General features: G+C 38.6%; 1 protein-coding gene across 4 annotated transcripts in view; it reads left to right on the top strand.

Annotated features, from left to right (window-relative positions):
• fryb (furry homolog b (Drosophila)) overlaps window positions 1-12871 on the top strand; it is a 57736-nt gene that overhangs the window by 15358 nt on the left and 29507 nt on the right. For all 4 annotated transcript variants that reach the window (XM_065260115.1, XM_065260109.1, XM_065260101.1 and 1 more), the window contains exons 4-23: window positions 1-140; window positions 1850-1940; window positions 2201-2280; window positions 2584-2664; window positions 5202-5370; window positions 5458-5550; window positions 5715-5813; window positions 6180-6281; window positions 7311-7414; window positions 7533-7641; window positions 7755-7841; window positions 8012-8183; window positions 8255-8387; window positions 8596-8703; window positions 9172-9406; window positions 10660-10845; window positions 11020-11106; window positions 11198-11457; window positions 11626-11815; window positions 11911-12035. In XM_065260115.1, coding sequence (XP_065116187.1) covers window positions 1-140; window positions 1850-1940; window positions 2201-2280; window positions 2584-2664; window positions 5202-5370; window positions 5458-5550; window positions 5715-5813; window positions 6180-6281; window positions 7311-7414; window positions 7533-7641; window positions 7755-7841; window positions 8012-8183; window positions 8255-8387; window positions 8596-8703; window positions 9172-9406; window positions 10660-10845; window positions 11020-11106; window positions 11198-11457; window positions 11626-11815; window positions 11911-12035 — 2651 coding nt within the window. The remainder of the gene's footprint in view (window positions 141-1849; window positions 1941-2200; window positions 2281-2583; window positions 2665-5201; window positions 5371-5457; window positions 5551-5714; window positions 5814-6179; window positions 6282-7310; window positions 7415-7532; window positions 7642-7754; window positions 7842-8011; window positions 8184-8254; window positions 8388-8595; window positions 8704-9171; window positions 9407-10659; window positions 10846-11019; window positions 11107-11197; window positions 11458-11625; window positions 11816-11910; window positions 12036-12871) is intronic.

The following is a 12871-nucleotide window of genomic DNA, read 5'->3' as shown; positions in this document are numbered from 1 at the left end:
CTCATCAGCACTATGAGCTCTCTGGCTGAGTATTGTCTTCCCTCCATCCTGCGGACACTGTTTGACTGGTATAAGAGGCAGAACGGGTTGGAAGACGAGTCTCATGAGTATCGCCCACGTGCAAACACCAAATCCAAAAAGTGAGTTCCCTTCACTTTCTTCAGACTCTCTTCAACAACTTGCAGTACTTTTCGAATTATGTGTGAACCTTCGATTAAAAAAAGTATTTTTGCTTAATTTGAAGTGGTTGGTTAAAAATTTGGCTTACATTGTTTCCATTTTTTGGTCTTGGATGCAAAAAATGTGTTTTGTGTTACAAACAAATCATATTTGTTCGATGGGTTAGGATCACCATTACATTCTTGTTAGTTGTCTAGTGTGTTGTGGTATGTCAACAGGCAAAACAGTGTCTCATTGCTTAATGCCTCACTGCCACAAATCAGAAAATGTTTAGTCTGATTTAATGCCTCTTGCATAAAAATGTTAATGGTTTTCTGTGCAGTTGTGCTAGGGCAGGGCGTTACATCGAGTATTCGGATCATATAGGTATTTATTCCCAACTGGATATGGGATGAGGCAATACCATTTACTTATTATATCGGTATGGTCTGATATAATTCAACAGAAGCTCTGCCAGAAATGTACACTGAGGTCAGATGAAAGCTTTGAAAATCAGCTTGCCTGTTGTGCAGCTGTATATTGTCAAACATGGAGGAAATCCTGTCTATGAATTAAAATTTTTCATCATATGCTGTTGATTGTGACTTTGTAAAAATACAGAGATGTAGCATACATCACCATCCATCCCAGAATTGCAGAGATATGAAATTTGCTCAATATCGCCCTGCACTTCAGGGTTGCCAAGTCTGCGGTTTTCCTGTGGAATTAGACTACTGTTACACTAATTCTGTTGGCTATTTTTCATTTTCGCGGGACTTTTAAAATGTGATATGTATCCCCAGGAATGCGACTTTTAGCAGATGAACCCTGCCAAAAAAGCAGATTTTACCCCCAGAATGCTATTTTTACCAGGTGGCCCCATTGAAAAGCTATTGGGCTAGTTTTGTGCTAATTTTGAGAAGCAATGCGGTGGGTTTTGCTGTAAACCTGCAGCCCCAAGTTGTGCACGAGTGTGTTTTGTTTGTATTGATTTGATATTTAGCTGTGTGATTGATATTTAGGAGCATGTGATTTGATTGGTTATCCTCAAGAAGTTTTTTTTCCATTTCTTTTGATGAAATATAAGTTGTAATCAGATACCAGTGTTTGAGAAAGCACTGTGCTCTCTATACAGGAAGTCATCTGATATTAAGCCAACAGTATCTATAGGAATTTGAAGATCAGGTGTTTTTAACCAATCGAATTAATGAAATTTGCTTCATCAGCTAGATGTTCTTCCTGTGAACATTTTTAAGGCAATTCACATAATCTTGGAAATGCTGTGGCTTTATGTAATTAGAAATGGGCCCCAAAAGGGCAAAAAGATGCACTAGCAATGTTTTCTGTACCACTTTTCAAAGGCAAAACTGCGTAGCTGCTGGAACTAAAACAAAAGTAATTGTCTTACCCGGGTTGTAAGTTGGCAGTATGAATTAAATGTTATGAAATAAAAAGACTTTGTACAATTAAATAGTACAGATCAACCAATGGGCAACACATCTTTAGTGTATATTGGTTTTGTGAAATGGATGTCATCTCATTTCAGTGATCTTCAAAAGCATCTACATACTATAGAGGATTTTGAGATGATCCTTACTTCAGAAGCATGTTTATAATATTAATCTATGTGATCTATGTGTTTTATTATTTGATTTACCTATTTAATTGTTTTCTATCTCTTTCTTTTTAGTGATGAACAACAAAAAGATTATCTAATGGAAAGAAGGGATTTAGCAATAGACTTCATATTCTCACTGGTTCTAATTGAAGTTTTAAAACAGGTTGGTTATGAATGAACTCCCACAAAACTACAAGTTTATGTAAGAGTTTATATGTAAAAATTGTGATAGTTTAGACATGAATTTCAGAATTAAAGATACATTTAACAATGCATACAACAAATGCATCTTGGTTAAGTCATTATAAGTAAAAAAATTGATTCTGTTATTTTGTTTTGGTTATATCATTTCTTTTTCTCACTTACCTCCTCTCTCCATCTCTCTCTCTCTCTCTCTCTCTCTCTCTCTCTCTCTCTATGTAGATCCCTCTCCACCCTCTTCTGGATGGCCTCATTCAGGAAGTCATTAACCTGGCGTTCAAACACTTCAAGTACAAAGAGGGGTAAGAGTCCTTCTCAGTTATTTTGGTCATTGGAAACCTGCATTCGTGTGAATGAGTATATCTGTCCAATACATTTTTTACTCATACTTTTAAAAAGTGTAAATGTAAGTGTGGTTCGGTGTGATTTGCACTCTAAAAATGTCTGGGTTATTTTTAACCCATAATGGGTAAATATTGGACAAAACACATGCTGGGTTAAAAATGTCCCAATGCTGGGTTGTTGTTGTTATGCAACCAGGGTTATAATATTTACCCAAAATCAACAGAAGAGCAGCCTCAAGTAATGGCATTTTTGTCCCGCAGGTACCTTGGGCCCAACACTACCAACATGCACATAGTTGCTGATTTGTATGCAGAGGTGGTGGGTGTCGTAGCCCAATCCAGGTAAAACATTTTTAGTAAGATTCACAGTATAAACAAAGTGATATTTGATGTTACTGTAGATTTTCTTGTGACATTGCAACCCAGTGCACGGCTAAAAAAAATGTCATGTGGTGTCACTTTTTAGGCTCGTTCATTATGCGAAAAATGGACAAATATTAATGCAATAAAGGCATATTAAGCTATGCAAAGTAATGTGCTTTATATACCCACCTCACTTAAACTCAGTCTTTGCACATTTAGTTACCAAGACATGTGATAAAGCCAGCGACCTGGTTTTGTGCGTTAAATGATGGCAGTATTTTTCTGCCTGTGACAATGTCTAGATGAGGCACTAATGGGAGACCATTAGCCTGATAGAAGAGACGTCAAGTTAAGTTCACAATAAGCTCCATCACTGTCACTCCAAGATGAGTCTCTCGCTATCAAACTGAAAGGACCGGTCCTCATAGTAATGGCCCCTTTTCCATATTTAATAGTGTGAAAAATGTTTGAGTCCGTACTTGAAATAAGTTAGAAAGTTCTGGTGTGTGTATACTGTATGTGGAAAAATGTTGGGTACGTGCATGTGCCTCAGGGTCTCAAGATGAGATTAATAGCATAATGCATTGAAACATTGTGTACTGTGTATATTTAGACTTCTTCAGATACACACGTTTTCTTTATTATTTTGTGTGGGAAAGTATGTCAACTTGGTGCTCACCTAAAACAAACATTAAGTCTGCAGAGAAAGAGACCTCCCTTTCCCCCTCCACATGCCTTTCTAAATATAGGGCTGAAGATCTCGCCTTCTGTCAACCGAGTGTTAACACACGAACACTCCCCAACACACATGTGTACAAACATCCGTGTCCTCATGTGATCTTAATGCTTGAGGATTATAAGTGTAAAAATTTCCTACAGGATTATGCAAATAGATTGAAACATGGTAAAATGCATGAAGCGGAGCACAGAGTCATATTGAGTCCAAAGTGTTTTTGAAAGCTGAAAGCATTATCAGATTATCCTAAAATAGGTTGTACACAAGCGAGGTGTGAAGGATGTGTAAAACTTTGGGAGTTTTCACTGCATCTGTATTTATTGCCTGGTGCAGGTCTTACTAGGATTTTTCTCTGTTCAGAAGATTTTTAATATTCCTTCTGCCACCAACACAAAGATTATTCAGCAAACTTTTATGAGGCGTCCACAATAAAGCTTTTATGCCTGCGGTCAGCGTATGTTTTCAATTGTTTCCAATAGAATCACTGCGTTTTTCAAAAAAGCCAGCAGCTAGCGGGGGGGGGGGGGGGGTTCACTGAAAGCCGGCGCTCGCATTTTTTTTGCACTGAAATCTGTCAATCTGCAGGGTTTTTTTGCACTTAATACTGAGCGCCGAGAGTTGAAAAATATTCAACTTTGGGTGAAAAGTAGGGATGCACCGATACCGATACTGGTATCGGTTATCGGCCTCGATACTACATTTTCTAAAGTACTCGTTAAAAGTCCCCTGATACCAGGGATCGATACCACGGTCTGAGAAATGTCTATGTTTGAGCGGCTTGTAAGGGGTTAATGCCTCTTGTGTTGTCCAAAGAGGCAGAGTTTACAACAAACTGGAAAACTAGTCCCTTGTTTTTTTGTTAAATTATATGACTAAAGCTGTTACCTGTAAATTTAAATCATGTTTTTTATTAAGTACTCTGTATCGGCAAGTACTGAAATGCAAGTACTCGTACTCGTATTCCAAAAAAGTGGTATCGGTGCATCCCTAGTGAAAAGCTCAGCTAGTCAAATGCCAGCTCTCAAACGGCCTTCCAATCACGGTTGAAGAGGGGTGGGACAAATATCACAACAACCATACTGTGCATCGCACAACGACTGATAAACAAAGCAGAAGTATCACGGCAAACCAAAGCGCTCAGCTGGAGAAAGCTGGCAGTTGTCTGAAATAAAGCTGTCAGCCGGCGTTTTCAGCCACGTAAAAAATGCTTCGCTGTGTCACGCCCCTTAGTTCCCTACTGAAAAATCCAGATAAGACCAGCATAAGCTTGGTTTTAGCTGGTGTAGCAAGCTGGTCTAGCTGTGTTTTGGTCACTTTTTAAGCTGGTCTAGCTGGACATAGATGTTCAGGCTGTAATACCAGCTGACCCACCAGCATGACCAGCTTTGCCAAGCTGGGAGGACCAGCTTAAACCAGCTACCAGCTTATTCTGGTTTTAGCTAGATTTTTCAGTAGGGTTGCTGTAAACCAGAGTTGCCAAGTTTGTGATTTTTCTCTGATTTTACTTTATATTAATTTACTGTACATAATTGTAATACATACGTACGATTCACGTTTATATGACATGTGGAAACACATCTGGTACAAAGCTATCAACTTCAGATTCTTGGGCTAGTTATTATTAGTGTCATGCAATTTTTGCAGATCCCAAATTTTAATAAATAGGCCCCAGTTTAAGGTTAAATCTTATAAGCAAGTATAAAATGACAGCTTTCAAACCAAAATAGTCTATGCCCTTGCGATTTTGTATGTTTTAATCCCGCCCTCCCAACATTCCCAGGTTTCCTGCAGTAAGGAAGAAGTTTATCTCCGAGTTAAAGGAGCTCAGGCAGAAGGAGCAAAGCCCTTATGTGGTCCAAAGCACCATCAGCCTCATCATGGGGGTCAAATTCTTCCGTATTAAGATGTACCCAGTGGAAGATTTCGAAGCTTCCTTCCAGTTTATGCAGGTACATAATGTTCTGCTTCATCTGCATTACAAATATATAGATGTAAAAGAAAAACTTTTAAAAGTATTTTTTGTTATATGCTTGTAGGAGTGTGCTCAGTACTTCTTAGAAGTGAAAGATAAAGATATTAAACATGCTCTGGCTGGACTCTTCGTAGAGATACTCGTCCCTGTTGCTGCAGTGAGTACAAATATCTCTAAATTGGATACAGTATGTTGCCACCTTTTAAACTTGTACAGTACTTTGCAGTGACTCAACATGTAGTGTTATTTGTACACAAACAGTCACTTGCTAAGAAGCATGTCAATAAAAATAATGAAATCATATGTATTCCATCTCTTCAGTCTGTTAAAAATGAAGTGAATGTGCCCTGTTTGAGGAACTTCGTGGAGACTCTCTACGATACAACTTTAGACCTGTCGTCTAGAAAGAAACACTCTCTGGCAAGTCTCACAGTCTTTTCTGGGTATTTTTGTGAACAATATAGGGCAATGCATCTGATTGGCTCATAGCTGACATATTTTTTACATAGCATTGCGTATTTCTGTGATGTTTGACATTTCCTGCTACATCAATAGAAAACATTTTTTTCAAGCTGACATCCTTGTTAAGTTCATAACTTGTTGATTTGTTTGTCACAAATTGCCACAGGATATTAGGCAATCCAGTATCAAGCTTGTAGCCAGGCATTAAAATAAAAGTCAGTGACTTCTTATAAGAGCTGCAATCTTTGCTTAGTCATTCCCATTACATACTGCAATTCTTAAGAGATATCGTAAGCATTATAATGATTCACTTTTGTTTTACAGGCTCTATATCCGTTGGTAACATGTTTGCTGTGCGTGAGCCAAAAGCAAATCTTTCTCAACAGATGGCACGTCTTCCTCAACAACTGTTTGTCCAACCTCAAAGTGAGTCTCTGAGAATACAAAGCTTGTGTTCCAACGTGAAGATCATATGCAAAAACGCAACACAGCAGAGTTTGTTGTGTAAGCACCATGTGATTTGAGGTTCCCATGATAATTTAGTCTTTAAATTTAGTATTTTAAGTGGAGCCGGTCAGTCAAGTGCACAGACATTTAAAGTAGCAGTAATTGGGAGCCAATTGATGTTAAAAATGTGTGACATTTAAAGGGAGGCTGGTAGATCTGTGAAATGTTTTGTTTGGATTAAGGGGAGGCCGGTAAGACAGGACATCATCTCATTGTACATTCTGTACTTGTGCCTTTGTACCTGTCTTAGGGGTGAAAGAGGAGAAACAAAATAAGACAGATATATAGTAAGGGAGGAAAAATGAGAGGCGGTATTATAGCAACCACGGTGTGCAGGACAGAGAAACCCTCGGGCAGTGACGTTTTAACACCATGCCTGATCGCTTTTGAACATGGCACACACATAAATACACAAATAAAATCACTAAACAGCTGTGCTATGGTTTAATGCAGTTTTTCAACACAACACTAATACAATGCTATGTGCTGGAATAGCAGTGCACTGTGGATAATTAAAATTATGACATTATCAGTTAATTTCATGCTTTAACATGTACATAGGACATGCAAAGGACTTTCAGAACTTTAAAAAGCCATTAGACCATTAGTATCGCGCCTAAAAATAAGCAAAGAGTTTCGATATTTTCCCTATTTAGTGCATGATATAACTACAGAAGAGTCAAGTTTTAAATAGGAAAAATATCCAAACTCTTTAGTTATATTTGAGTGCGATGCTAATGGTCTAATCAGATTCAATGGATTATGCTAAGCTATGCTAAAAGTGGTAGCGCCAGACCCGGAGATCGGCTGAATGAATTTCAAAAAGGCAAAAATCAAATGTTTAACTTTAGGGGAGCTGGAAAATGAGTGTCCCTTTAATACTGTACATCAAAGGCTGCATTACTGAAACATAACAGGAAGTGACATCAAAGTTGTTGTTTTTTGTAGAACAAGGACCACAAAATGGCCCGGGTGGCACTTGAGTCTCTTTATCGCCTGCTGTGGGTCTACATGATCCGAATCAAGTGTGAAAGCAACACTGCAACACAAAGGTACGAGAATATGAATACAGTTCAAAATGCCATCAGAAATACAGCGAGTAATGATGTTGACTTTAATAATTGTGATGATGCACCTTTCCAATTCTCACCATTTGTTTTTTGTCTTCAGCCGTCTCACCTCTATCATATCAACACTGTTCCCAAAGGGTTCCCGGAGCGTTGTTCCCAGAGACATGCCTCTTAATATCTTTGTCAAAATTATTCAGTTTATTGCACAGGTGTGACAGCCTCAATACTTCATGTTTACTCCTTCTTGTGCTTATATGTACAGAAATTGTGTTAATATATTGTACAGTCATTAATACCCATTTTGTGTATTTCTTGGCTACAGGAAAGACTGGATTTTGCGATGAAGGAAATAATTTGCGATCTGCTGAGTGTTGGAAAATCCACCAAAGCCTTCAGTCTTAACCCAGAGGTAAACACACACAGGTCTTTGAAGAATATGCAATAAATGCTAGAATATTTTCAAATATTTGTTCCTCTCAAGTAAAGCCAAACCTGCAAACGCATCTCTATTTACACTTTAGGATGAAATCTTACAGTACTTGTTTTGAGTGAGTAATGAATATGGGATTGTTTGTACAGAGAATGAACATCGCTTTGAGAGCATTCCTTGTTATAGCTGATAACCTCCAGCAAAAAGATGGTGAACCACCAATGCCAAACACAGGGGCCACTTTACCTTCTGGAAACACCTTGAAGAAAAAGAAGACCTACCTCAGCAAAACCCTAACTGAGGAAGAAGCCAAACTTATAGGTCTGTCCTCTAATGTCACATCCTTAGCCTTTTGTAGTTGAAGTATAGCTTATCTTGATCTTTCTCTGCAGGCATGGCACTGTATTACTCCCAGGTCAGGAAAGCCATTGACAACATCCTGAGACACCTGGATAAAGAAGTGGGCCGCTGCATGATGCTCACCAATGCCCAGATGCTCAACAAGGAGCCAGAGGACATGATCACGTAAGCCACTTTTTATGGCCTGTCATCACCTTTTATCTCAGTCTTAGTGTAATGTGAGTGGGTATACCAGACAACTTATGAGTCACATATAGCCCACACAACCAGACACTGACATTTTTCAGTGTCTCTTATCTTTTGTTCATCTTTCATGTTTTCTGTCTTTTTATTACTTGTGAATGAATCATCTTCTGTCTATCTCTTGATTTAGGGGTGAGAGAAAGCCAAAGATTGACCTCTTTCGAACCTGCGTTGCAGCCATCCCACGTATTCTGCCAGATGGCTTGTCAAAAATGGAGCTCATTGATCTTTTGGCCAGGTGAGACCCAGAGGAAAATTTGTTGCTTCAAAGGTTGCTCTTTCAAAACTCAGGAGACTTTGTGTCCTTATGTTAACCAAGTATGAACATTTTCAGATGTTCCTTTAAAATTTCGTATTTGGAGATAAAACAGACATAAATGTTTCCATACAGTAAGAGAATAGAGCCATTTAATGACTTTTATCTTTGGAAATCTGTCCACAGTTAGAGACATCTTTGAGATGAGAACTTTGGAGGAGAAACGTGTTAAGATCAATGTTTGTTTCTTAAAACCAAAAGTTTCCAGCCTGAGCAAGCACACCCCTTAACACACCTTGCAATAAAAACATATACAGATTAGTGAAATGAAAACCGTCACAGACGTTAACATGCCTTTGTGTGCAGGTTTTTCCTGTTTGATCTTTTGACATTCTTTAGGGCAAGAAACGTGTAATTTTCATTAATTGTTTTTCCCTTCACGTTCTGCAGACTGACAGTCCACATGGACGATGAACTCCGACTCATTTCCCAGAATTCCTTGCAGAGTCTACTGTTGGACTTCTCTGATTGGCGGGAGGACGTGTTGTTCGGGTACACCAACTTCCTGCTGCGTGAGGTGCAGGACACACAGCAGGGCCTGCAGGATTCATCGGTTAAACTGCTGCTGCATTTCCTCACGCAGTGGAGGCTTGCAATTCAGGCACCTGGAAAACGCTCTTCTGAGGTACCCTGTCAACATTTAAAGACAACATTATAAAAGAATTATAAAATGCCACTGAACATTAGAAAGGTTTCTATTCACTGGCCATGCATACTTTACCAATATTAAAGGGGACTTGTCATTAAAATCTGACTTTTTTCATGTTTAAGTGCTATAATTGGGTCCCCAGTGCTTTTATCAACCTAGAAAATGTGAAAAAGATCAACCCAGTAGCTTAGTTTTGGTAAACCATTCTCTGCAAGCGTGTGAAAAAAATAGGTCATTGAAATTGGCTCCCTTTGTGATGTCAGAAGGGGATAATTCCACCCCTTAATCTGCCCTATTCAACCATGGCAATGCCATTTAGTGCAGAGATCAGCTCATTTGCATTTTAAAGGACACACCCCAAAACTGCAAATTTTTGCTCATACCTACAAAGTGGCAATTTTAACATGCTATAATAAATTATAGTGATGCACCGATGTATCGGCCGTCGATATTAATCGGCCGATTTTTGATGAATTTGAAACCATCGGAATATCGGCAATACCACGAGAAAGGCCGAGACCGATTGTTTATTAATTAACCGCATAAAGGCAATGAGTTGCATGTCTGTTGTTCAATTTAAATGATTTAATGTTCTAGTGCACTATACTTAAGCACCGACAGAAAACCTTTGTTGAGCTGGCTCAAATGTCTTGGACAATAAAAGAAACAGACTGCACTTTAGTGGGGGAAAAGAAGTCCAACTTTTTTTGAAGTAGCAATATTTATACTCTGTTTAAAGCAATAGCACTGGCATTATTTATGTTTATTAAAGAAATCCATTATATGTAAAAAAAAATGAGTTAATGTTGTTAATAAAATAAATGCTGAATAGCAAAGACCACCTTTAAAGGATGTCATGTTGTCTTATTATATTTGTTTTATCTTAATTTGTGCCTCTCTTATTATGTTGGTCAGTTTAATGTTAATTAGTTCCAATCCATGTTCAGTAAAAATAATTTGATGCAGAAATAAACTAGCGAACAGACCAACTGTAAAGTATTGTATACAAGTGTTTAATATCGGTATCGGCCAGAAGTTGTCTGTTTAAATCGGAATCGGTATCGGCCCAAAAAAATCCTATCGGTGAATCCCTAATAAATTATCTATATGGTATTTTGAGCTAAAACTTATGTTACACATATGTACTCTGAGGACACCTTTAAAAGTCTTGTGAAATGTCCCCTTTAACTGAATGCCTTGAATAATGAGTGTGGATATTTGTACCTCAGATGGGAGGTCAGAGCAGTGGAAGCTCCAGGATGCCGCCTGAGCGCAGTCCTCACTCCACGGTGCTGCACGCTGTGGAGGGTTTGGCCCTGCTTTTGCTGTGTTCCTGCCAAACCAGCACCCGCAAACTGGCAGTGTCCGTCTTACGAGAAATACGCCTCCTGTTTACAACCATCGGACAAGCTGATGTAAGACTAAAGAATAATAAAAAAATAAAATAAAATACTAATGCAGTAAATCTTGACTAATTTAGTTATAATTATGTCACATGATTCATCATAAAAACTTATACTAATGATAAATGTTTATGTGTAAGTTTAACATATATATTTTACACTTGCCTCATGCCATACTCCTCTCAGGATGATGATAAGCCCATGATTGAGGTTATGGACCAGCTGGCCCCCAGCGTGCTGGATAGTTTCGTTCATGTGGCTCATTCTGAATCTGTAAGTGTTCCCCATTAAGCTTGTAGATTTTGCCAAATCGCTGTGCCTAGTTTTATAAGTGAACTATTTAATCTGTTTTTCTTTTTTAAAGTCCACCCTGCCCTTAAGCCATCACGTGGACCTGCAGTGGTTGGTGGAGTGGAACGCCCGCCTGGTTAACAGCCACTACGATGTGAAGAGCCCCTCTTATGTGTGGATCTTTGCCCAGTCGGTAAAGGACCCGTGGGTGCTGTGCCTGTATAGTTTTCTTAGACCCGAGCACCTCCCAAAGCACTGCTCCACGGCACTCAGCTACGCTTGGCCCTACGCCTTCACGCGTCTACAACTGCTTATGCCACTTGTGGACCCAAAGTGAGTATTGCTATGCTTTGTGTTTATGAATAACAGTAGCTCCTCTAGCTCTTGAATGGTAGAGAATGGCACTAACAAAACCAATCATGGGTTTGATTCCTAGGTTACACACAAACTGAAAATTGTATTAAATAAAGTTTTTTTTTATTTCTCCGGTTTTTCCTGCAGCAGTCCAGTTTATGCCAAAAAGACCAGTACGCCAGGCCCAGCTGATGGCTACGTGACGTTATGGAGGAATTACTTGATACTGTGCCTGGGAGTTGCCAAACCAAGCATCATGAGCCCGGGTCATCTAAGAGCCTCTACACCTGAAATCATGGCTACAACGCCTGATGGTAGCATCACCTATGATAATAAGGTACACCCCCCTCTAGAAGAGTATTCAGGAGTCAGCATTGTGATATTTGGACTCTGTGTTTGTGTCACTGACTGAATGTCTGTGTGTTTTATTAGGTTATAGGGACACCATCAGTGGCTTGGCTCCTGAAACAACTGGTTCCTCTCATGAGATCTGAGAGTTTAGAGATCACGGAGTCTCTGGTCCTTGGCTTTGGACGAACAAATTCTCTTGTGTTCAGGTAATGTTGGATGTTTTATTCCATATTTTTGACAAGTTTACTTTAGTTCAGCCAACATCACATAAAACCAACTAGCAAGTAGCAAATCTCGACTTCTTAAAGCAGAAAATCACAAGGTTCACGAATTAATCCTGTTGGCTTTCGTTATTTAAAAGTATTTGTCATTTGTATTTTCAAACAAACTCTGAAGCTTTTTATAGCTGTAGGTAATTTCCTAAACCTGGGCAGCGGTCAACTTCAGTCGTTTCATCTCTGGGTGCCCCAGGTGTCTGTTGTTTCAATCATTAGTTTTTAAAAATGTGTGGTGTTTGACCTGAGTGAACGAAGGTGTGTGTTAAACAAGATAGCAAAGATGAATGTCATTCCTTGCTGACGTGTGCCGTTATTTTAATATAGCACAGCTGAGTGATTCTCACGAAATCCAGGTTTAAAAGGTGTCCAGCATCAGAATTTTGCACATATAAGATTTCTTCCTATGAACTTACTATACTCATTATGTTTAGAGGATTTTAAAAATATTTCCTATAGAATTATTTAAATTTTTTTTTAAAATTTATCACTATCAAAAATTATCATTACCGCAACATCATATTACATTAAATATATGCATTTACAAACTCATGTTTCGGTAATGAGAACTAAAAAGTTGTTTATGTACTATGACAAACAAAATTTCAACTTTTATCTGGAGAGAAAACATAAGAACTGCTTCCCTGGTAGCCATCTTGAGTGTCACAGTCAATTATGTCCCTTCCAACATTTTTTTTAAAATTGTTAGTTCCTTGAGGGCTTAAACAATGATTGAAAATTGTTGCGGAGGATGAGAAAATTAGTCT

The sequence above is a fragment of the Paramisgurnus dabryanus genome, chromosome 10, assembly GCF_030506205.2.
Source record: "Paramisgurnus dabryanus chromosome 10, PD_genome_1.1, whole genome shotgun sequence".
Classification (NCBI taxonomy): Eukaryota; Metazoa; Chordata; class Actinopteri; order Cypriniformes; family Cobitidae; genus Paramisgurnus; species Paramisgurnus dabryanus.
Note: the sequence above shows the minus strand (reverse complement) of the source record. Positions and strands in the feature narration are given on the sequence as shown.